The sequence below is a fragment of the Trichoderma atroviride genome, chromosome 3 (genome assembly GCF_020647795.1).
Source record: "Trichoderma atroviride chromosome 3, complete sequence".
Taxonomy (NCBI): Eukaryota; Fungi; Ascomycota; class Sordariomycetes; order Hypocreales; family Hypocreaceae; genus Trichoderma; species Trichoderma atroviride.
This window is the reverse complement of record NC_089402.1, coordinates 4,396,362-4,419,830: the sequence shown is the minus strand read 5'-3', so window position 1 is coordinate 4,419,830 and position 23,469 is coordinate 4,396,362. Positions and strand designations below refer to the sequence as shown.

Below are 23,469 nucleotides of genomic sequence, written 5' to 3'. Positions count from 1 at the left end.
TGGAATTGTTTGACTACTAGTAGGATGAATGGCTGATAGGGAGGCACTCGTAGTGGGTAAAGGCGAGATGTTGGGGAGGTTTGCTGTGATGAAATACGTATTGGTACAGGCACGAGCGAATATACATACAGTCGTTTAATGGAGTAAACAGATTATTTTTTTGGATGATCCAGGAGCTACACCCCCTGATTCTCTATCAATTCATTCGCTTTTATATTACGCTGATTCTTATGTGAGATAGCTAATTAGTTGCGCCAGCAAAACGCCGAGGAACATCTTAAAACTTCAACCTTTTTCCAACTTCCAGAGTATACGAACCATGCGATAGATCCATTCGGCGGTTCCCAGAAGCGAAACTCTAGCTGTTGATTTGTTAAGCCATGAAAGAGTTTATCCTTTCACCCCGCAATGTCCTCTCGGAGGCCCTTTGTCCTTAGAGAGAACTTAACATCGCCAGTCGCAAACGGCAGCCCCAAGTCTCCATCATGACTCCGCAGCATATCAGCTGCATCGCCCCCATTGCCATGACCATTGCTGTTGGTATTACCATGCCCATTACTCTTGGCAATGGCATTCCTCAGCGCATCGGCATGCTGGCTCGCCGCAAGGTCGCTATCCGAGCTCCCGCGCCTGCTACCCGCAGCACTGCTTCCCTCCCCATCCAGCAGGGACGGCACGGCCGAGAGCCTCCCCCTTAAGCCTCCCGACCCATAGGCCCCTGACGCCGCCCTTTTTCCGCGCGGGGACTTCTTCCGAGCCGGCGCTGCAGACGTAGAGGAGATACTTGAGGTTCGGGAGCGTGTGCCGGATGTCGACTACTTTGAGGCCCTGGGAAGTGCATAGCGTTTCAATGTCTTTGTTGAGGAGGAACCAGGCGTATTCGAAGCGCCATTGCAGGGCGGTGGATCCACCTCGGGGGGAGATAGAGCGGAAACTCCCTACGGGAACCGCCCTTTTCTGTAAGAAGGGAGATGTCATCTTTTGCATATGAGCGGGATCCATGGTGGTATAGCGGATAAAGGAGCGGCTGAGACAGATAGAGTTGCAAGTGGCGCGTGAGCAGTGTGACCAGGCCCAGGCCGGCCGAAAGAACGTCTTCGTTGAGAGTCCTGGCAGTAGCGGCATCATATGTTGAGTTTGGTAGTGGCACGTTGCAGATTTGAAAGGAGAGAGGCGGTGCGTTGGGTACGGGAGTAATGGGAAAGATATCGGCTAGCTCGGAGCATATTCGACGGCGCTGGCCACGGATTTGCTGCTGTGTCTGTTCCAGCAGCTGTTTGGCTGCCATGAGTGTCTCACGATTATTTCTAATGTCTTCGTCTACCTTTTCTTGGAGTTCTCTGCCTGTGGCGATTGCAGCCCTCCGCTTGCGCAGCGACTCCTGCAATTCGTCTCTTCTCGCTTGTGTAAGTCTATTCGTACGCTGTTGCATAGCAACATATTTCTGAGCCAAGGCAACCTCTTGTTCAGCCACATCCGGCGCATCGGTTGTAGAGTCATTAAGAATATCGTTTATCTGCTTCATGATTCGCTGTTGAGTCCGCATGGCATCTTCGATGGAGCTCTCGAGATTCGCCAATTTCATCAATGCGTTATAGGATGAAGTCGCTACGGGAGGAGCGTTTCTCGGCCCGGATTCTCTGGTTGGAAAGTCAAAAGAGTAGACGCCATCCTCGAGATGAAAGATGAGCGCATTCTGGGGATACTGGCGGTTCAGCAGCGTGCCAATGAATTTGAGCTCTCGGAGATCAACCAGCTCTTCCAGCAGGAAGGTCCAGGTTGTCTGCTTCTGCCGCCTGGCCCATACTCGGATCACAAACTGGCACGATCTGGAGACGGACGATCCTTGGGACGCCAGTTCGAAGAATTGGAAGTTGAAGTTCTAGAAAAGAAAAGAGAAGAAAGCAAGTCAGCGTCGGAGCCTCAGCGATCGGTAAAAAGTTCCGTAGAGTCCGTGGCTCATACCGCCGATCTCTCGCGTGTTTCGCTAACGTAAACAGGCTCGTCGAAGCCGTTGACGTGCAGCGAGAAGAAGGCGTCTCCCAAGGTATCGTCCAGCAGCTCTTTCAGCCGCTTATGCTTCAGGGCGGGACTCGTGCTGGCGGCGATCAAGCTCGTCCTCCGCGGCGGCTGCGACCTCGATCTCTCGGGCCGCAGGGCATCCTGTCGCAAGTTGTCCGACGATCGCGATCCATGCAGCTGGCCGGCCTCCTTCAGCGCGCCGAGCTTGTTGGGGCTCCTGTTGAGAGCGACGTCGTCGGCAGTGCGCAGCTGCACGGGCTCAAACGAGAGATTCCGCAGCGAGAGGCCCTTGAGGTGACGAAGCTTGCGGTTCTGCGGTAACAGACGCGGCCGGCGGGGTTCGGAAAGCGAGGGCATGAGTGCGAGGCGGAGGAGATGATGCGGCTGGAAGCATGTCGTCAAGAAAGCATTGAACGAGGCTGGGGCCAGCTCTTGCGACTGCGGTGCGCGCACTATGGGAGCATGTCAGGGCACAGCAGCTCTCGCGAGTGAAGTCGTCATTGGGTTGCGTCTTGGCTGGAATGGAGCGGGTGGGAAGCTCCGAGGCCCGCCTATAAGCATAGATGGAACCAGCACTTTGGCGGGCGCTGGGAGATACCTAGTAGATACACTGGTGTAGAGCATAAGCGGCCATACTGAGCAAGGTACTTTGTAGGTTCTTTATGTATGGATATCTACATAAAACGGTAGATGAGCTTGGAGTAACCAGCAGAAGATGCAGGCAAAGTGAAGATGGAAAAAAAAAGATGACAATGTGCATAGAGAATCACGCCGCTAAGAGCAGATACTCGTAGCCTTGCATTTCTATGCTATGCAAATGTGAGACGCGTGTGTCACCATGCATATGTGCATGTGCATGCTGCAGCCTGAAGCTTCATTTCGCCACAACCACATCAATTACAAGTACGCATACTAGGAATGAAAGTGATTATATAAAAAGGACACTCGAAATAAATGAGATTGAAACAGTAAAATAGATGATGTTTTATCTTGCAGAATTTACTGTCTCATGTAAAAGACGACTGACTCAAAGGATGCCATGTTCATGAGCAGCACCCACTCGGTCTACCCTAGAAATTGCCTACAAGCCTCGCATATTGCCAAGACCAAACGTAACAACTATACAAAATAGTATGAATACAAACCTGTCTACATTACGAAGAAGATTAATAGAAGCAGATATATGAACCCATTTAAAAATGTTTGGCTTGGCTGGGCCCCGTTATATATCTTCCTCCTGTTGTGGTTCTGATCCTGCTGTATCAGCAGAGAAGTAGTCGACTTTGTGATTGATGAGTATGGTATATTCCCTGTCTCGAGCCTCAAGCGCACTAAATTCTTGGTGCTTTCCCGTATGTTGAAGCCACGCCTTGAAAGCCATTCTCTTCTGCCTGGCCTCAAGTCTTTCAAATTGATTGTCTCGCCACATCTTTTTCACCCGCTCCATCCCAAGCCTGATGGCCCGGCGGCCCTCTTGTAGTTGTGCCTTTGTCATCCTAGCGCTACTGGGCTGCCTTGATACATTATCTTGTTGCTGGCTCTGGCTCTGGCTCGCGGCCGCGTGGGAGTTACCGGTTGGTTGGACGGGGCCACCGCGGCTTTTGCGACTTGATAACCTCTCGAGACGCCGATCTCTCTCAACTAACAACTCCGGCATACGAAGAGTAGATGCCACCATGGGCAGGAAACTAGGTTTAGGTGTCTCCCGCTTCTTCTGCAGCTGCGAAAATACGCTCACGACTGATGATTTCGCACTGGGAGGGAAAATGCCAGATTCCTCGAACCCTGAAATGATATTGTCCTTCGTAAAGCCTTTATCATGCATTGTTTGGAAAGCTGTGATGAACTCGGCTTGCGTAAAGGTTAAATTCCCTTGGGATAGCGATTTTGGCGGGAATTTTGATTGGGCACGCTCAAGAGGTTGGAAAACGCCAACATCAAGCGGTTGAAGGATGTGGAAGTCAGAGGGAAATGCAGCGACGATAATGTCAAATTTGATACAGTATTCGAAAACTTCAAATGTCGTATGACCAGTGAAGCCGTCAATAACAAGAAGTCGATATATCTTGTCTTCTGCAGGCCGCTGGACCGGCGGTACTTCAAAAGGCGGTGCCCAAGGCTTCGCTGGATCTCTCAGCCACGCATCGCAACCAAACCAGTCCTCGAGTCCTTGACCAGATTGTTGGGCTTGGATTGATTTCTTCCAAGACCATAGATTGAAGTGATGAAGCCATTCCAACGTAATTTCAGAATTTGAAAAGCCAGTTTCTGACTGAGCAAAATAAATCGCTCCGTCGGCATTGATTTCCTTCCAGTCCTCGTCCGTTGGGAAGGCCTTGAAGATAAGCCAGGGCGGAATAGACTCGCCGGCGGCGTTGGCCGCGCTGATGAGTGCTGTTGTTGATTTTCCATTTCTTTCATCAAGAGCCCGGGGCCGCTGAGATTGCGTTGTGCGTGCAACAAGCGCCTGAAGCTTTTGCCCACGAAAGCAGCGGAGCCAAATATCGCATTCGTCTTTATTCCAGCACTCTGAGGCGCCGATCCGATAGTCGGAAACGATATTCTTCAGGTTTTCCAAAGAACTTCAGTAGAATTTCAGCACTCGAAGCCTCATATGACACCCCAGGCTTATTCTCGGGCTTAAAACAAGACTTTTGAACCTCGGGGTGATCTTGAAGCCACCGGCAATACCAATTCTTGCCAACATCCTCAAACTCAGGGTCACGGCGGCGGCGAATGTCATTGGCAGCGCTCACAAGCTGCGACTTCGTTATCTGGAAGCCTGCGCGTTGGAACCACATGACAAAGGCAACAAGAGCCTCATCTTCGGCATTCATCAGCGACCGCGGCCGCCCTGGGCTGCGAGGAATAGGGTCGGGCTTCTGAAGTGAGGACAGCGCGCGTTGAACGGCTGACGGGCTTGTGTTGAACTTGACAGCGGCGTTGCGGATAGAGAGAGGCTTTTGGCCGCGGATTTGGGCTCTATCGCGGTCTGCCAGTATCGCTGCCGCAGCTTTGAAGGCAGCAGGGAATTCGTCCACTGGCATTTTGCGCCATTGACTTTGATGGTGGGCTTAACGGTCAATTACATGTTGTTGTTTGTAAAATACGCGTTGAGAGGGTGTGTACCGGCTTTTGGGGCGTTCCTGTGATTGATCACGAAGAGTGGAGCCAGCGAAAATGTCATATACACATGCAATAGAGGAACAGAAAATCATGCATGTTCTTATGCTCTACTAGAAATTGATAGGTACATCCCTATGGAAGCATTTTACTTGTAGGGCTTTATACTTGGTTTCTATAAATTCTAGATGTACACTGCCACTTGCAGAGACTGGCAGATAAATCCACGTGCATTCCCAGGGCTATATCCTTCACATTTCCAATATTGACACAGGCATCGTCCCCGAAACTCGCCCCGAAACGCCCAAGCCTCCGGAACCACGCAGCCCCACCCTTCCCCGGAACAGACTGTCCACAGGGACTCGGAGCCACAACAAACGCTGTAACAGACCAACAGCTGGCTGGCTCATCTAGAAATCTCCAATGTTGATTGCAGGTACTGAGCACCCTCTTTCTATCACAGGCCCAATAACTAAAGGAACGGGCCGAGCCGCTTGGCTTGGGGTTCGTGGTCTCTTACTCTATTTTATGCAAGATGGATTAAAGTGCATGTTGAAATATTCCAGTCTGCTCACAGGCGTACAAAAAGTTGAAGACCTAGCCAGTTCCTACACCTACGGACAACGGAAATATATACATACCAATACTGGAACTACGTGGCACCTACCCTATAACTTGGGCATAATGCATCTCACTCTACTCAAGGGGAAAGGGAACAAATATACCACTAGAATAAGTTTATCTTGAGTGAAAGAAATATCTTGAAGGGAAGTTGATTCCCTCTGCTAGCCGCATCTTGAGATTGTTATTAATCTAAAACAAACAAACAAGCGTACAAACGTGCTTCTGAAGCTATACCGTGCGCTCTAAATCTAACCCCATCTAAAAAGTTGCAGTCATTTATCCACCACATCCCTTTCCCTTTTTTTTTTGTGCCTTGACCGTTTATCCCAATAATAGTGCCGTGATTCCTCCATGGAAGAAAAGCAAGTAGTACAAAAAGCTCAAAGACAAGAGCAAACAAACAAAGGTAGAACAGAAAAGGAAGAAAAAGAAAAGAGGGGCAACCGTTATTCTACTTTACGTGTACAAGGCCCACCGTGGAAGCAATAAAGCTGGAGAGATCGGTTGCCTCTGCGGCGACTGATTGCTTGAGTAGGTTGACCAGAGGAAGAAACAGCTCGTCGCCAGCCGGGGCGTCCGGTTCCTCTCCCTTTGCTTTCTTCTCTGCCTTCCTGATATCCGCTGCCTTGTCCATCTCCGCCAGCTCCTTGGACGACTTCCATGCCCACCACATGCATTTTTTAGGTTCCATGCGCTGTAAGAAAAAAAAAAGGAAAAAAATTCCCCAGCGTTAGCTCGTCAACTCTAATTTCACATCCTTGTAGCAATAGAAAAGAGGGGGTTTGCTTTACCTTTGGCTTGGCATCAGGATTCTTCATGGTGCAGATGATCCAGGTCGTGATGTAGTGTTTGGCCTCATCGTTAAATACATCGTTGGTTATGGTGAGGATTCTTTCGGCCGTGACCTCCAGACCGGTCTCTTCCATTACTTCTCGCTCCGCAACCTTGTAGAGTTGTTCTTCACCAAAGTCTATGTGACCGCCTGGAGTCTGCACGGTGCCTGTATCATTTTCGCCATATCCAGTCAGCAAAAGCCCCATAACTCTTGTTTCAAGCTCTGCTCTCTGCATTTCTAACCACCTCGGAGGTACATCCCCCTTTCCGTTTCCATACCTTAATCCACTACATATAGAGAATTCCACGAGAACCAGAAGGGGGGGAAAAGAGATCTTACCTGCACCGTGGCTACCCATTCTCTCGCCAACGAGGAACTCGCCTTTCTCATTTTGGATAAGAGCTGAGACACCAACCCTGGGGTTTGGGCGAGCCTTTGGGATAGCTTCTGCGGCGGCGAGTGCGACATTTCTCGGGAAAGCGCTTATGATGGCGGTTGTGAGAGTCTCGACGATTTTCTTGATATCCTTGGCATCGTTGGTATCGTTGGTATCGTTGGGAGAAGACATGGTTCTTCGTCGTTTTTTTCAGCTAGGATTGATAGAGAGTAGTATCGACAAGAGGAGAGTTTACAGAATGGTATTGAATGTTTGATCCCACGATTGTGTTGATTCTTGCCATGAGTGAAATGCAGTGCAGATAAGCGCGCCTTTTTATAACACTATCACCGCTCTATAGCGCTATGCAAAATGGATCTTTGTTCAACTGATACGTCAAGGCATACTGGGAGCACAGGCATTGAGCAATGTTAATGCACTTAACCTCTGTCCGCTCCGAGTTCAGAATGGGCTGTGCACGCAATCACCGGTGAACAAGGTGCAGACCTTCAAGGAAAGATGTCGCGCACTGAACAGTGACTGCCTGCTGCTCCGGTAGAGCTAATTGGAAAACATCAAAAGGACTGGAGACGCGTGATGCGATTCCGCTTTGAGGGCCGTGGCCGCTTCTCCACCGCAGCAGCGTGGCTGAGCGACGGCAAAGGGCCATGGCCTCTGCTGCCTTCCGGCCGGTCATACTCGAGTTCACTGCTTGCACAGCCCACATCCATCGCATGAATCATTCAATATATTTATTGCAGTGTGTTTGCTCTGATCCTGAGCTGTTTCGCCGCTTGCCACGCTTCATGGATGCCACGCTGCTGCTTTCGTCAAATGCCGACCTAGCCCTAGAAATTTGAACACAGGCAGCCTGCCAACCTGCCTAGGCCTACAGCGCATCACTGGCGCGAGACCAACCGCTGAATTCGACCGCCCACCTGAACACCGGCGATGATCAACTGCCCGGTTCAAACGAGGCAGCAGCTTCGAATCGACGCGAGGAAAAGGATATGAGTGAACACTGTAGAGACACTTTTGTTTCCCTGAGCCCTGCCCTCACCGTTAGGCGTACAGAGGGCAAGTAATGCTGGGCTGTCTCGGCCAAAAACACCCGGTGAGACACCCCAGCCCTCTGGTAGAGGATGGAATTCCTTCGGTCTCAACCCTCCACGGCGAGAGGAGCAATGCCCCGCGACTAGCATTCCTTCTCACTATTCCTTCTTGTAATTTGCTTCTTGTGATTTTGTTGTTTGCGTTTGTTGCTGTGCAGATCTCCTGTTTCGAGGAGACGATGTTGACACAGATTACTACAAACTAGCCAAGCTTTGCACTTTCTGAACACAAAAACAGAGAGAATACAGTAGCACAGTAGATCTTCGTTACATTACTTTAAGCATCAAATCAATAGCCGCTGTTGGAACGGCGTTGTTCTGTTGCTTCTAGCGAGTAAGTTACCTATCGAAATTCAGCCCAGGCAATGCTAGGAATGGCGGGCAACAGATAGACTCCCTACTATTAGCCCTATCTCATCAGCTATTGGCTCAGCAGAGAAGCGCTTCCCTTCCAACTAGGAAACCAAGCAGATTAAACATTTTACACATATATCACAAGGTATTTCGCCTTGTATGTGGGCGCCAACCCCACGTTCCTCAATATGCAGGAACAACGCGAGATACTCGATACATCCAAGACTGTGCCCTTGTGGTATTCGACAGCTGGGATTGAATATTGAGATGCAAAAAGGGAACTACTAAATGAATGCGCTCGTACCTTAGACACCGGCGGTGTTCTTCCGCGGTAGACTAGCGAGAGTCCGAGACATCCAGGGGAATGTAGGCCTAGCCAGTAGAGGGCACTCCCGCCTCCGCAGAGAGGCAAAGGGATGGATTAGTAGACAGCCCTGCAACTGCCGATCTGCAAGTAAAGGACGGGTAGCAGCAGCTTTTGTGGACCAATTCGGAAAATATTCTCGGTCGGTGTAGTCTGGCATATGCAGAGTATCGGTCTGATCGTGAAACGCAACTTGATATTTTCTAGAGAGTTTATTAAACATGGGTTTATGAAGTCTAAATTGGCATGTCACACGAATTTGTATTTTAATGCGAGATCATATCCTGGACATATTGCAAATACAGTTCTCGTGGGTGAAATACAGTTGAGGGGTAGTAGGGATAGGGGGAAGGAGGAAGGGAGTAGGAGGTTCCTCGTGAGCTGACTGCACAAAATGGGCTGATGCTTAACAAGAGGAAATACTACTGCCAAAACACGCATCGCCGATGAGTGAGCCTACTCACACTTACATGTACACATAGCTGCCCATCACATCTAGGGCAAAGCCTGGCTCGACCAATACCAAGGGTCAAGCCTGAAACCCCAAGCCTAGTCTTGCCAAATGTTTTACAGTCCTTTGAGAGCAAAAACCCTGAAGCGGAAGCAGCAAAAATGCTTCATTTAAAGTTGGAATGCATCGCCGCTCATGTTGATGTTTGCAGAGCGCAGCAACCTCTTCATCAGTCTCATTGCAAGAGTGGACTCGGACACAATCGCGGCGTGTCGCGCAGGTGCTTAAATACACATCCATTTCTCTGCTCTTTCGGATGCTTGGTCAGACCGTGCTCTCATCATCCCAACACTCATTCACTCCTTCATTCGCTTCTTTCTAGTTTAGTTCGTTCGTTTACGTCAAAATGGTGCGGTCTCTTCGCCGCGGCCTCCTGACGGCGGCAGCCGTATGGGCGGCATCGGCGGTGGCCGGCAGTGAGCAGGACAGTCACGAGGGCGACAACAAGTGGCTGGCCTCGATTGTCACCGTCACGAGCACTGCCTATCTCGACCTCAAGGACTATGAGCATAAGTGTACCCAAGGCCATTACGCCTGTGGCCCTACTACTACACCCTTCCCGGAGCACAAAGAGTGCCATGAATGCCAGAAGGGCAAGGAAACACCCCCGGCCACCTACAACAAGGACCCCGGCAGCTACAATAAAGACTCTGGTAGCTACAACAAGGACCCCGGCACCTACAACACGGCGACGGGCACATGGGATAAGGATCCCAGCAGCGAGCATAAAGACTGTCATGAATGCCAGGAGGGCAAGGAAACGGCCCCGGGCAGCTACAACAAGGACCCCGGCAGCTACAATAAGGACTCTGGTAGCTACAACAAGGACTCTGGTAGCTACAGCAAGGACTCTGGTAGCTACAGCAAGGACCCTGGTAGCTACAACAAGGACTCTGGTAGCTATAACACGGCAACGGGTACGTGGGAAAAGGATCCCAGCAGCGAGCACAAAGACTCTGGTAGCTACAGCAAGGACCCCGGCAGCTACAGCAAGGACTCTGGTAGCTACAGCAAAGACTCTGGTAGCTACAGCAAAGACTCTGGTAGCTACAACACGACGACGGGTACGTGGGATAAGGACCCCAGCAGCGAGCATAAAGACTCTGGGTCCTGGAACAAGGTCCCCGAGAACTCGGACAATACGGGCTCCAAGGACTCTGGAAGCTATGACAAGGATTCCGGCTCCTGGAACAAGGAGACCGGCACTTGGGAACAGGGCTCTGGCTCTGGCTCTGGCTCTGAATCCGGTTCTGGCAGCTGGGGCAAGGAGTCCAGCGCTTGGAACCACACCTGGGGAAACTGGTACACTGATCCCACCGACGTCTACCACGGCCTCTGGAGAGGATGCGGCGCCACCGAGCAGCACTGCCCTAGCGAGTGCAGCTGCAGCTCCAAGTCCATCTGTGAAACCCCCAAGGGCCCTCAGTGCAAGTCCAGCACCGAATGCAAGACCGGCGAAATGTGTAACTCCAACGGTGTCTGCCAGCCCATCCCTGGTCCTCGCTGTGAAGGAAAAGCCTGCGAGGTGGACAACGGCGGCAAATGTACCACCAACAAGGATTGTGAGCACGGTCAAATCTGCAACCAACGCGGCTACTGCCAGAAGGTTGTCTTCCCCGACTGCGAGAAGAACTCGGACTGCAAATGGGGCCAGATCTGCACCAGCTGGGGAATCTGCAAGACAGCTGATACTCCCGCTTGCCAAGACGACAAGGGCTGCAACGACGATCATCTTTGCAACTCCCAGAGAATCTGCCAGAAGGGTGAATGGCCCAAGTGCAAGGCCGACACGGAGTGCAAGGGCGCCGAGGGCTGCTTCGATGGTTCATGCAAGTCCAAGGACAACAACAAGTGCCGTGACAACCGACAGTGCGAAGACGGCCAAATCTGCGACTCGGAAGGCCGCTGCCGCCGTGGCGATCATTTCCGATGCAAGATCGATTCCGAGTGCAAGTTTGACCAAGTCTGTGACATTCACGGCCTGTGCCAGAAGCGCGCCATTGGACCCGTCTGCGGCACTGACCGCCAGTGTACTGATACCGAGTTCTGCAACGCCTTTGGTCATTGCGAGAAGAAGCCATTTGACCGATGTGAGAGGAATACCCAATGTCTTCCCGGCGAGCTTTGCACCAACCGCAGGTGCGTTCCCAAACTTGGTTGCCGCCGTGAGGGTGACTGCCACAGGGGAGAGATTTGTGAGAACAGCATTTGCGTCAAGAAGTCTGAATGTCGCCACGACTTCGAGTGCTCCCAGGGAGACCACTGCTTCAACGGCAGATGCGAGAAGAGAATTGATACCTGCTCCAGGAACCAGGAGGTTTGCAGGGACGGCAGAGTCTGCCTTGACAGGCAGTGCGTTGAGTGCACTCCGGATCTCATTGGACTTGGCAAGCGAGCACCAGCAGCCATCGCCAGTTGCCCGGCAGGATACGACTGCAGACTTGGCAGGTGTGTCCAGGAGACCGGCCCCTGCACCAATGGACAGCTTTGTGACACTGATAGAGTGTGCTCCAACAACACGTGTGTAACCTGCAATAACCTGATTACGTCCAGGAGGTGTCCGATAGGATACGACTGCAGACTTGGCAGCTGTGTCCAGGAAACCGGCCCCTGCACAAACGGACAGCTCTGTGACACTGATAGAGTGTGCTCCAACAACACGTGTGTAACCTGCAATAACCTGGTTACATCTAGGAGGTGTCCGGCAGGATATAACTGCAGACTTGGCAGCTGTATCCAGGAAACCGGCCCCTGCACAAACGGACAGCTCTGTGACATTGATAGAGTGTGCTCCAATAATACGTGTGTAACCTGCAGTAACATCATTCTGTCCAGGAGGTGTCCGTTAGGATATCAATGCAGGGGTGATAGATGCCGCTCGTTACTTGGAGTCGATCCTGGCGGCGAGCTCGGAAACTCCGTCAACGGTCTCCAATGGGCCTACTACAAGTTGAGACGCGCGGTCAGGGACACTGTAACCCTCGCCGGCACCATCCCCTTCCGTACCGCAGACGCCCAGACGGCGCAGAACTGGCCCATCCTCCACTTCCAGCCAGATGTCGCTCTCAACGGCCAGGTTGCCCTGGACTCAGGCTTGACCCAGACTCTAGGTATTGAGAGAACCTGTCCTCCAGAGCATGCTCAGGTTTACGGTGACGATGTTGGAGTTAGCATCGATTACAGCATCATCCAACACATTGGTTACTTCCGTCCTAGGACCGCCGGTACCTACACATTCCAGGTCAGTCCTGGCCTTAGGCAAACCGTCTATGTGTGGCTCGGCAACAATGCTCGAGCGGGTTGGACAAACCTCAACGCCAATCTGATTGCCGACGGCAGCTCACCTGCCGGCCTCAACGCTTACTTGAGGGTTGTTCCCGAAGGAGACGTTGGCCGGTACATTCCCATTCGTGTCCTGTATGCCAATGCTCAGGACTGCGGCCAGTTTGAACTCACCGTCCTTGGACCGAACAATGCCGTCCTCGTCAATGAGGATTTGAACACGGACGATGGACAGTTTGTGTCCCTCCGCGTCGCCTCGGCACAGATCCCATCCATCGGCTTTGCCCCCATCTTCGACGTCGATTTAGGCCTGGGCAATGATAATCTCGACATCGGCATCGGTGCGAACCTTGGAAGCCTCGGCATCAACGCTGGCGGCATCAATGTTGGAGACACTGGCAATGTCGGTGTAAACGTCGGTGGCAATCTCGGTGGCAATGGTGGTCTTGGTGTCAATGGTGGTCTCGGAGCGAACGGGAATGGCAACCTTCTCAACTTGACCGCTGGAGGCAACGGTGTTGGAGTCGGGCTCAATGGCAGTGCTCTCGGTGGTGGTCTCCCTGGCGTCGGTGCCGGCCTTGGCGTCGGCGCGGGCGTTGGCAATGGTGGTCTTGGCCTCGGCGCGGGCGCGGGTGTTGGCAATGGTGGTCTTGGCCTTGGTGTGGGCGTTGGCAATGGTGGTCGAGGAAACGGGAATGGTAATCTTCTCAATGTGACCGCCGGCGGCAATGGTGTTGGCGTCGGGCTCAATGGCAGTGCTCTCGGATTGGGTGGCCTTAACCTCACCGTCCCTATCCCCCTCCCATGATTTAAAGTCTAAGAGGGGCGAGGCATTAGCTTCTAAGAAATGTATTATTAGTTTAGGATAGTTCTTCATATTTTCTTTGTCTTTGAATTGAAGTGGGTTGGTTAAACAGGGCTCCCCTTCGTAGCAGTAATCTCACCTTTGCCGAAGTTGTCATGTTGATGTGTATTTTGATTCAGAGCTTCCAAGATTCCATTGTGTAATGCCATTTCTCAAAGATGTCCAAGTTCCACTTTCATCAACAAGTTTCTTCGCAAGGCGATTGAACTGAATTTTCGCTCAACGATGAGGATATGCATGTTCGAGTGAGCATAAGATGGTGAAAACCGCCGTTTCATGTACTCGATGGATTGGCTAGTCGGCACATAGGTATAATAGGGGCCTCATTCTTATCAAACGAGATTCCCAAAATACCCATCTGGATATCCTTTTAACGAGATTCTCGGCGGGGCATTGTTTCACAGCATTTTCAATCTTCCTCAAGGCCTCACAAACACATAGCCTCTCCTTGGTGTACGCCAGAGGCTGCCGCCGAAGTCGCCGTGATGTCTCTCCTAGGATTAACGGAAGAACATGAATAAAATCTCTCGTTCAAGTCATCAAGCATAAGGCGGCCATATGCTTTCGCCTTTGTACGACGCTTTGTCTTCTTTTCGTTGTGTGTGAGGTTGGTTGAGGGTCAAGAAGTTTTCGGCAAGAAATATGCGCGTTTGTGCCAAGCGCGGCGGCTTAGGTAATGAACATTCGCTCCGTTGTTGCCTGCTCTTCAAAGATAGCCGTCATGTTTTTCTTTCTTCTTTTTTTTTTTTTTTTTTTTTTTTTTTTTTGAAAGACTTTATTTCATCATATGTCTAATGCTACCTAGCCAGCGTTTATATCTATGCGTCCTTTTTTATATGTATAATGAAGGCATTGCTCCTGGGATAGATCTATGCTGAAGCTCCAAGCAACAACCCACTCTGACCATGCTATTCTCCTCTATATTGGCCAGTAACAACCAGTCAATTAGTATCTCAACGGCTCTCTTTCTTTCTTTTTTATACTCTCCCGTCATGGCATAGCGTACGAACAAGTCACCCCGGCATCAACCGTCATCGCCGTCCCCGTAATCCATCTCGCCTCATCGCTAGCCAGGAACCTCACCGCAGCGGCACAATCCCAGGCGTTTCCCTCTGTTTTCAACAAGCCTTGCCTGCGACGCTGGTCGCGTATCTCGTCTGACATGCCGTCACCCGCAACCATGGGCGTATAGAGGAATCCTATAGTGACGAAAAGAAGAGTCAACACTGAGACACTCTACGTGTAAGTGGTGTAGGAGGGATGGTGAAAACAACAGCAGCGTAAATAAAATCTCTGATGGGGAGCAGTTCTCTTCCCTTTGCTTCCAACGTACCTGGACACACGCAATTGACCCGTATACCTTCATGTCCGTGATTATACGCCATCGCTCTCGTCATGTTCACAACCGCCCCCTTGCTCGTTGGATATAACAAATGCGGCGTGCCCCCCCTGCAAACCCGCAATCGACGCCATGTTGACAATGCTCCCTCTGATGCCTCCATCGCCAGGCTCGTTCTTCAACATCAGCGGAATCGCGTATTTCGCCATGAGCACCATGCTCGTCACATTGATGCTCAGTCCCCGATGCCACTCGTCAACATCCGCCTCCACGGCCGTCCCCTCTGCACCCATGATCCCAACATTGTTGATTAGAATATCTAATCGCCCAAACATATCTTTTGCTGCCGCGACTAGTGCCTCGCAGTCTTGTTCCGAGCTCACGTCCGCATCTGTTGAGGCTGCTTTGCCCCCTTCTTGGACAATCATTTCCACCGTGCGCTGTGCCGTGGCCAGATCTAGATCTGCGCAAAGAACTGTGGCGCCAGCTTCGGCGAGAAGGATGGATGTTGCGCGTCCATTGCCGAGCCCGTCGCCGAGACTGCCTGCGCCGGTGACGATGGCGACTTTGCCGTCAAGTCGTTGCGAGGGCCGTGGTGGGAGCACGGTAGATGGAGCCATGTTGAGATGGTGTCAATACTAGGGAGACGCTATGCAAAGGATAGTCAAACAAATAAACACAGAGATTATAAGAGAAATAAGTAAATCTTATTCCTATATGATATTTTCCTAGTTATGAATTTCCATGCAACTTGGACCATCTGCTGTATTCATCTACATGCACAACCCCTCATCCAAGATGGAGTCAGCTGCATCCAAGTCGACGTGCCCCTCAGCAATGAGACATCCCACAGCCTTTGTTCCAAGTACAGAGCTTCATGCTTCATTACTTACCGTGAAATACGACAGTTTAATAAAATCACAAAGAGAGACTGCAAAAAGATAATCGATTCCTCACCTATTACACAGAAATGCTTACTGCTTGTGAGCAATTCCTGCTTACACTCTGAAAGGAACCACCTTCATATTTATAGATTGCACGCCTCATGACATGTTCAAAGGCACTTTGGCCGAGTGGTCTAAGGCGCCGTGTTCAGGTACAGCTCCAAGCAATTGAAGCATCCTATTCGCGGTCTAGAAATAGGCGAGGGTTCGAATCCCTCAGGTGTCACTTTTTGCTAGTTCCCGCTTGTCAACTATTTTTTTTTATCCTACTCCTACCATAGATATTTGCTTATGGCATCCCCTAATAGACAACAATAATAGCATGTATATAAATTGAGAGTTGAATGCATTGCGTCCTATAACAGTCTGTTGTTGTATTATATAGAATCCAGTTCTATCAATGCATCGCAAAATAACCAAACCGCTCATCCCGCAACGAAACTTCCTATCGTAGAGATGAACTAGAGTAGAAAAAAAGCCAAACCCTTCCAAAACGCCAATTTCTGCAAATGAAATATATACAGAATGTTACAGATTGTATCATGAATATACACCGAATGTATAATGCTGCGCTCATAGTTCGTCTCTATCTAAATTCGGCAACTTGAATGTATAGCGCCTCGGTCGTGGAGGCAGACCGATCCAAGTACGATAGATTCTTGATGTCTCATCCGACAGAATTTCCCAGCTAGTAGCTCTGTTAGTAAATGATTTCTTTTCAAACCCGTTTGTATCGTTATGTAGACTTACATCATTCTGGGGGCTCGAATCCAGCTCTTCAAAACAATCTTGACTGCCTTCATAACGCGAGCAAGCTCTTGGTCGACTTGGTCACTCAACGGATATTCTGGTCCAAGACGGCGCATCTTAATAAACTCATTCATGTCTTCGTCCTCCTCCTCAACAAGCTGATAGACTTCTTCGGGTGTAGGTAGTTGCTTGTTAGATCCCTTATCGCGCAATTCGATCATGGCTCTGAATTTGCCATTGGCCGCGAGCGATGAGCTGAGTCTGGCGTAAGTGTTGAACAATGCTACTAGCTCGGTTCTCTTCAACGACGGGGGTTTCTGATTCTCGTGAAATTCAAAGAGCACCTTCAAGGCGGTTCCATAGCCGCTCGTTTGGATCTTCCCCCAGAGACGGCACTTGTCGCAACCGACGCAGTCCATAACTCGGCTGACGTTGCGGAAACGATTGCGGAAGTCTTCTTTGAGGGATGGGCCTTCGCCATTCACAAACATGACGCCTTCGTCGAATATTTGAGGGACACTGGCCGCGTGCTGGGTAACAGCAGCGACCTTGTCTCGTGTGGCCTGATCCTGCAACAAGTCTCCTGCGCAGAACGTGTAATGCGGTCCGAGGACGTAGGGACCCAACTTCGCAATGGCGCGAGTAACGAGGGCGTAGTTAAAGTACAAGTTGCTGATACGGTCGGGGAATTTGTGCAGTCGGCTCTCGTAGCAAGCCAAGTTTGGCTGCCACTGTCCAGTGCTCTGGTTCAAGTAATCCCAGCACAGATGCGTGCTAATACTGGCATGCATGCCCGAGACAACTCGATAGAATACTCGCTTTTCCAAGCATTCATCCTCGACCTCGTAACCAGTATTGGCAACAAAAGGAGTATCCGGGAAACTCTGTCGCTGCTGCTGAAGCTTGGCCTGGCGTCCGGCAGAGTCCAAGACGTGTTTGAAATCCAAGGCGGCAGGCTCTGCTGGGGTATTCGAAACTCCCAGATCAGCGGATTTGGGGAACGAGCTCTTCTTGAAGCAGTTCTCCAAGTAGATGGCATCCCAGACTGATTTGGCACTCTGGCCACTGTATCCGGTAAACCGCTCTGGGTTGTGTAGCAAGTTGATGTAGTCTCCATTGGACGTCGTGCCCTCGTCTTCGGGAATGCAGTAGTCTCTGTCGTCGCACTCGTCGTCATAGTCCACCACGCAGCTCTCCCCAACGTCTTCACCCAGCTTTCCTTGTAGCGGTCGGTCGGGATTCTGTTTCTGCATCTTCTTGCCGGGGTGCTTCGCTCGAGGGCCTTCCAGCTTGCTGAGTTCGCTGGCCCTCCAAATCTCGGGAATGTCTTCTTCGTTATCCAGGGTCTCGACGGCGCATGCGATGTTACCGCACATGCCATCTTCGTCGTCCCAGAACGGACATGTCTTGTGAAAGAGGTTCAGGCGGTAATGCGAAAAGAAGTCGGTTGTGCGAACGAGGTCGTCGACTGCAGGCTTCACCTTTAAATTGAGTCTATCGAGCGTGGCATACGAAACGCATCCATCGTCAATGATGGCGTTTGGCGAAAACTAGAAGCGACAGATTGTTAGCGCAAAGGGAACATTGGAAATCGAGGCGGAATTGGATTGCCATACAGGACAGGTGTTTGCAGAGTCGGAGCATGTTCCCGATGTAGCCAAGAGGGCAAACACGGAGAGATAAAACAGCTTGCTTGCAGACTTCATCGTGGACGCAGGAAAGCCAAATTCTGTTGCGGCGGTTCTATGTAGTTAATGTGAAGCCCGCAAGGCTGGCATCGCTTCAGGAAGCGAGGGACCGAAACAACGGCAGAATGAATAGGAGATGTGCCTCTCCGAAATGTCAAGGCTTTGGAGTCTCTTCAATTAAGCCCTGTTTGGGAGTCTCAACGAATGCGACCCAAGCAGGAGCAAGAAAAATCGAAACGCAAAAGAGGCTGACGTCTAATTGATAAAAAAGAATGTTTGACTTAAGCCTATCGCCAAGCCGCAGCCAGTAAGTGCAACTTAGTCGGAACTGCAGCTTTCAAAATCGTACCGCGAAGGGGGGGGCAAAGGCCAGTAGCGAAGGGAATATGGAAAAACTTATATAGATTAAGGAAAAGAAAGTCTGCAAAAATAGAAACAAGAAGCTGCGCCGGAGACTTTTGGACAGAAGGACAAGTTCTTCTGCTGACATATCATGAGATGTTCCTGAAACGGGAAAGATGCCACGCTGGCGATCTGGATAACTGATTAGAAACGAACCAGACTTTTTTTTGCTTTTTTACTTTGCTACAGAGCCACGGCGTACCAAGTACCGGCCTAGCGGTGGCGGGGAAAGGACCAGAAGGTGGCCAGGGGCGTCTTCGGGCGCTGGAGCCGACCAATGTGGGCGCTGGAAAACGCAGTTTTTGACGCCACACACGCCAGAGAAGTTCAGGGACCTTGGAATGTGGCCAGAAAGGCCGCCGATGCGGTAGTTGATGTTATTGGTGAAAAACAGCCTTTTACTACTATTACGAGCTGCATACGAATTCCCATCCCAGCTGATCAGTGTATACAATATGAGACACACCTTGCATCTCCAAGTGAGACCATCCATGGCGCAGAAAAGGCAGAATCAGCCCACCCGACCAGCCGAGCATCGACTCCAGACGCTTTCCGCTTTGGGTGCATATCGGCCATGGCAGCACCGTTCACCTACCAGACTGGTGAGAAGAGGCGCATTACTGCTTACATACATACAGCTGGCATCGAGTGTGCCCCGTATTCATCATTAGCATCCAGCAACACGAATGCGTAGGTACTCTGTACATGTTGGTTCAGTAGACGCAGATATACAAGGTTCTCTTGAGGTAGGGAACAGTTGATGACTCCTCTGATATCATCCTCTCTACTCCTGATATCGACATGTATATGCGTGATTCGTGGCGTGATATAGGGCAGCAGAGTTCAGTCTATCGTATATGAACAGGATCACTTCAACCTCTCGCATAGAGGCCACGTAGCCAACAAGACGACTCGATTGTCGATTCTTGCTTCAAGGAAATTGACGTTTGCTCTGCAACAACGCAAATGGCATTAAAACTACGCAGTGTATTCGATCTGCTCTGAACAAATTGTTACGGCTCTTCAGTTATAGGATGCCCGTGTTCCGCGCCCTTCTTGTCGTTAATTCACACAGGAACAAAGACTTTGATATCTTGAACTGCTCCACTGAAGCGAGAATTGTGCATTTAATAGTACAGCGACACTGAACAAGCTTTCCCATCCCGATGCTCAGAAAGTGCGTCTCAAAGCAGCCAGCCAGCCCTTTAATAAGAAGCCTCTCATGGCTAGGCCGTGGTTCGACTGCTAGAATATCTCCATATAAGTATGTATGTATGTATATATTCCTAGACCATTCTTCAATTTCTTCAGCTACCTCTACACAAGGTTAACCAATCGCCTAATGCGCCCTTCCTGCAGCACTAATCATCTTTCTAAGCGTCAACTCATTTGGCCGGCTTACATTCAATCTGCAGGCATCTGTCTGGGACGACATGTAAACTTTTGTAGATGAGTGCCATCCGTCTGCACTTTCGGTACAGGCACCTACGTGCCGTTCACTGCCCAGACTCGGAACCAAAGCCAGTGTGCAGCTCCGGATTGCCACAGCAGACATTGAGGCGAGCGAGAGTGAGTGTTGGTAGTGTTATGAAGCAGCGCTCACCCATCTCATAGCTTATTAACCCAACATTATTGTAGTATGCAGACCGTAAAAATCGTAATGGGACATTAAAACAAAGGGACTCTTCATGCATCATGAGTCGACGCGAAAAATTCGAGGTTATCGTATACAATTTGAGCAACGGCCTGTTCGCGCATGGGCTCACTGCGGAGGTTGATAGTCGAGAGGGCGCCTTTCGATCGATTAGATGGCTGTATATCAGTCAATAGCGATGGCACTCACTTGAAAAGAAGGATATGCGGCTCCGGTTCATGGACTTCGTAGTGCTCCCAGCCGAGACTCTAGGAAAGCTAGTGTCAGTTGATGTTGCATTGTTTGGCGTCACTCTTCCTTCAAACCGTGGGGAATCCGCGATAGGAAGAAAAAAAAAAGTATGCCCCTCACCTGTGTCATTCCCATAGCCCTCCATTCTTCTTCCCAAAGAAGCTTTAACGTGCCCTTGGCAGAATCGTGGTATTCTTTGGGAATTGCTTTGAGCATCAACTTCGGTAGCTGGACATGGCGATACTCGTATTCGTCGTCGTGATATCTGTTGGCTATTAGCTCTTCAATTCTCATAATCGCTACTTCTGTATACCCATCGACGAACTCCCCCTCCAGCCACAGTCAACAATCACAGCTATCATTTACCCACCTCTCTGAGTAGCGAATGGCATCAATAAACTCTTCTAGTCGAGCCCGTTCCGAATCCGTCAAGGGCCGGGGGCTCTTGTTCCGTCGGCTCATGTCGATATCCATTGGCGACATGGTGTTATAGAGATTTTAGTGCTGCAGAAACCGTCCACCGCGTAGCGCGATCTCTTCGTTGATCGGTCGTAAAGTTGGAGTACCGCGCCGGATAACTGGTCTGCAGTTTATCCAATTGCTATTGGCTTCGCCTTGAGCTGTTTAAGAGACTGAAACGCTGAATCGGATTCGATAAAATGGACAAGATAGGTTGTTGGCGGTGAAAATCGAATGCAGAGAAGCGCAGAGTCTCGATCGGTGCGTGCGAAAAAGCTGCGGTCAAGTCGAATCGAGTCGAATGAATGGCGGGGTCGCGAGGCGCGTGAGTCACGAGGGACGTCGGTTTGTACAGAGGAAGGCGCGACAAGAGTGAAGAAGCAAGAAAGAATCGCGAACAAGCAGAAGGAAATCGGCACGAGACCTGGCGGATGCGCTGGCGGAGGGGTTGAAGAAATAGGAAGAACGGGGGAGGTTCTGCAGTGGATCAAGTAAACAAATCCAGCGGTGCTTGCGACCAGACGATTCTCGAATCGAGCTGCGATACCCACTGGAGGGCCACTAATCGGCGCCACTGCCAGCGACCTGGGGGCCTAGGCTGTTGGCAGCCAGGGCGGCAGGTCAGTTGACTGCGATATAACTGACCGCCGTTTTTGTTGCTGTGCCCTTTTTTGCTTCTTCTGAAAATGTCCTCATCCTCATTTTCTTGCCCATTTTTCATTCTACTTGGGTAGCCAGAGATATAATGTTTCCATGGAGACGCATCGTGTACTTCGCTGCATGTTGACTGTGGAGTAGCGGAGGTTGATTCTTCCCACTGCGACTGGCACATATTAGAGAACCTTGGAACTTGTCAGTGTAAAATAGGTGTAAAATAGGTATTATTTTACAACTGATCTATCCAAATAGTAATGAATAGTCTGTCGCTACTAAATAAAAAATATGTACTCGTATTCTACGAGACATCAACGCTGAAGTACAACGACGCAGAAAAATAAGTGGCAATAGCTTCCAGTCTCTAAATCAGGGCGCAGTTGCTCTAAAACACACGTCTACATGCAATAAACCATACCGCTTTCTAATGCTAATTAGTTCTCGATGCCTACAATAACAGTAAAGGCAAAGTGTAGCCATGAGGCTCTCATAGCCCAAACAGCGAGTTCGATACGTCCTTTGAAGCTGCTAGAGTGGTACCCGTAGACAATGGCAGATGGCTTACAACGTTACCAATCTTGACCTTGACTCCAGGCACCTGAATCTTCCACGATTTGAGTGATTGGAACTCGGCATCGTCAAACACTTTCAGAGCTTTGTTAGATGCTTCATCTACTTGGAGATTCAGAGCCCATCCTATTGAAATATGGAAAGCTTCGTCGGCTGCATCTTTCCCCGGGCCCTGATATAGCACAGGCTGGCCGAAGGACCCAACTGTGTCGTTGCATGTTTTCAACAAGCGCATAAGCTCTGGATTTGACAATGTTGTAGCGCTCTCTGCGGCCAAAGAGCCTGCTACCTGGAGGACAAGAAACGTGCGGTTTGAATCGGGTGATTTAAACCATATCAATCTTTTAGGGCTGACTGAAAACTGGTGCACGTTACTCGTGTTGATGGCAGATGAGATCTGGTCAAGGAACTGGTCCTTATTGGAGGTGGTTAGGGAAATAGGCCTCGACAAGCTTATGTGAAGCGGCAATGGTGTCCCCAAATCGCTTGTCATGAAGCTGTGCAGCTTGATTTGGCCAATGTCCTCATTGACTCTGCTTATCAACTGAATCAGCTTCTCCTGCTGCTTAGCCAATGGATGCCCTGGATTTATGCAGGCAGCATTAGCCTCTCAGCCAAAACACAACAGAGCTGGGCTGGCTTTACTTACACTCGACGTAGAGATGACTGGGCCAGTTGCCCACAACATGAGGAATCAGCCTCGTGCGGCCCTGATGCAGCGCCGGATCATCTACAACGCTGTGACGGACCGTGGACGCATACAGGTCGTGGAATGCTGGAGGCAGGGGTGGCAGGCTGGATTCGGACCCTGACGGAGCGCTCGGAGGGCTGGGCTGAGCCCCGGAGCCATCCCGCCTACGCCGTTTGGCCGGTGGTGCCGGCAGCGCCTCTGGATTCTCGCTATCGGAACCCCCTGATGATGACGACGAGTAGTCGACAAGAGCCATTGAAATGGGGCGCAGGTGGGAGGGAAGGGGAAAAGCCGTGGCAGAAGCCGGGGTGCTCAAGGCGACAGCATATCAAAAAGGGAAAAGAGAGACGGGATTCTAAGGATTCATACAGCTTATGCCTCAGTGGCACTGAATACGTGTAGATGGAAAGAAACTGAGAGATGAGATGCCATGTAAACAAGCCGCCCAGAGTCGAGAGTACCAAAAGTCTCCAACGCCTGGCTCCCTGGTTCGAAGCACAGATCTTCCCTTACATAAGCTAGCTTTCCCGTTCCGAGCCACCTTATCCAGGCCGTCGGGCTGTCAGTCCCAAAATAGCTGAAGCTGCCTGCCTGCCTGTCTTGCTTCCCATCTTAGCCG

At 50.5% G+C, this 23,469-nt stretch overlaps 10 protein-coding genes and 1 non-coding gene across 11 annotated transcripts; 4 read left to right on the top strand and 7 right to left on the bottom strand.

The window, feature by feature from the left end:
- Positions 1-168: 168 nt before the first annotated feature.
- TrAtP1_006728 (uncharacterized protein) lies at positions 169-2,691 on the bottom strand. Its single transcript, XM_014082437.2, has 2 exons — positions 1,966-2,691; positions 169-1,882 (listed from the first exon to the last, which is right to left on the bottom strand). Exons 1-2 carry the CDS (start codon positions 2,377-2,379, stop codon positions 848-850), a joined length of 1,449 nt encoding a protein of 482 aa, XP_013937912.2. The 5' UTR covers positions 2,380-2,691; the 3' UTR covers positions 169-847.
- TrAtP1_006729 (uncharacterized protein) lies at positions 486-698 on the top strand (the record flags this gene model as incomplete). The annotated part of the gene is made up of 1 exon (XM_066113247.1): positions 486-698. One exon carries the CDS (start codon positions 486-488, stop codon positions 696-698), a length of 213 nt encoding a protein of 70 aa, XP_065969333.1.
- A 3,171-nt stretch (positions 2,692-5,862) lies between the features above and the next one.
- Positions 5,863-7,546, bottom strand: TrAtP1_006727 (uncharacterized protein). The gene is made up of 3 exons (XM_014082027.2): positions 6,944-7,546; positions 6,561-6,769; positions 5,863-6,463 (listed from the first exon to the last, which is right to left on the bottom strand). Exons 1-3 carry the CDS (start codon positions 7,170-7,172, stop codon positions 6,221-6,223), a joined length of 681 nt encoding a protein of 226 aa, XP_013937502.2. The 5' UTR covers positions 7,173-7,546; the 3' UTR covers positions 5,863-6,220.
- A 1,534-nt stretch (positions 7,547-9,080) lies between these two features.
- Positions 9,081-12,821, top strand: TrAtP1_006726 (uncharacterized protein; the record flags this gene model as incomplete). The annotated part of the gene is made up of 2 exons (XM_066113246.1): positions 9,081-12,717; positions 12,767-12,821. Exons 1-2 carry the CDS (start codon positions 9,668-9,670, stop codon positions 12,819-12,821), a joined length of 3,105 nt encoding a protein of 1,034 aa, XP_065969332.1. The 5' UTR covers positions 9,081-9,667.
- An 86-nt stretch (positions 12,822-12,907) lies between these two features.
- On the bottom strand, positions 12,908-14,075 carry TrAtP1_006725 (uncharacterized protein; the record flags this gene model as incomplete). Its single annotated transcript, XM_066113245.1, has 2 exons — positions 13,548-14,075; positions 12,908-13,443 (listed from the first exon to the last, which is right to left on the bottom strand). Exons 1-2 carry the CDS (start codon positions 13,615-13,617, stop codon positions 12,908-12,910), a joined length of 606 nt encoding a protein of 201 aa, XP_065969331.1. The 5' UTR covers positions 13,618-14,075.
- A 35-nt stretch (positions 14,076-14,110) lies between these two features.
- On the top strand, positions 14,111-14,660 carry TrAtP1_006724 (uncharacterized protein; the record flags this gene model as incomplete). The annotated part of the gene is made up of 2 exons (XM_066113244.1): positions 14,111-14,141; positions 14,470-14,660. 2 exons carry the CDS (start codon positions 14,111-14,113, stop codon positions 14,658-14,660), a joined length of 222 nt encoding a protein of 73 aa, XP_065969330.1.
- Positions 14,231-15,533, bottom strand: TrAtP1_006723 (uncharacterized protein). Its single transcript, XM_014082441.2, has 2 exons — positions 14,802-15,533; positions 14,231-14,667 (listed from the first exon to the last, which is right to left on the bottom strand). Exon 1 carries the CDS (start codon positions 15,425-15,427, stop codon positions 14,843-14,845), a length of 585 nt encoding a protein of 194 aa, XP_013937916.2. The 5' UTR covers positions 15,428-15,533; the 3' UTR covers positions 14,231-14,667; positions 14,802-14,842.
- Positions 15,534-15,866: 333 nt separating this feature from the next.
- TrAtP1_006722 lies at positions 15,867-15,977 on the top strand. Its single transcript has one exon. It is a non-coding gene; the product is annotated as a tRNA-Leu (tRNA).
- Positions 15,978-15,997: 20 nt separating this feature from the next.
- TrAtP1_006721 (uncharacterized protein) lies at positions 15,998-19,484 on the bottom strand. Its single transcript, XM_066113243.1, has 4 exons — positions 18,794-19,484; positions 18,118-18,723; positions 16,502-18,051; positions 15,998-16,439 (listed from the first exon to the last, which is right to left on the bottom strand). The coding sequence occupies exons 2-4, from the start codon at positions 18,205-18,207 to the stop codon at positions 16,325-16,327; spliced, it is 1,755 nt and encodes a 584-aa protein (XP_065969329.1). The 5' UTR covers positions 18,208-18,723; positions 18,794-19,484; the 3' UTR covers positions 15,998-16,324.
- Positions 19,485-20,353: 869 nt separating this feature from the next.
- Positions 20,354-20,959, bottom strand: TrAtP1_006720 (uncharacterized protein; the record flags this gene model as incomplete). Its single annotated transcript, XM_014082443.2, has 4 exons — positions 20,354-20,384; positions 20,435-20,493; positions 20,597-20,741; positions 20,847-20,959. 4 exons carry the CDS (start codon positions 20,957-20,959, stop codon positions 20,354-20,356), a joined length of 348 nt encoding a protein of 115 aa, XP_013937918.1.
- A 954-nt stretch (positions 20,960-21,913) lies between these two features.
- Positions 21,914-23,425, bottom strand: TrAtP1_006719 (uncharacterized protein). The gene is made up of 2 exons (XM_014082444.2): positions 22,809-23,425; positions 21,914-22,741 (listed from the first exon to the last, which is right to left on the bottom strand). The coding sequence occupies exons 1-2, from the start codon at positions 23,104-23,106 to the stop codon at positions 22,077-22,079; spliced, it is 963 nt and encodes a 320-aa protein (XP_013937919.2). The 5' UTR covers positions 23,107-23,425; the 3' UTR covers positions 21,914-22,076.
- Between the last annotated feature and the right edge of the window lie 44 nt (positions 23,426-23,469).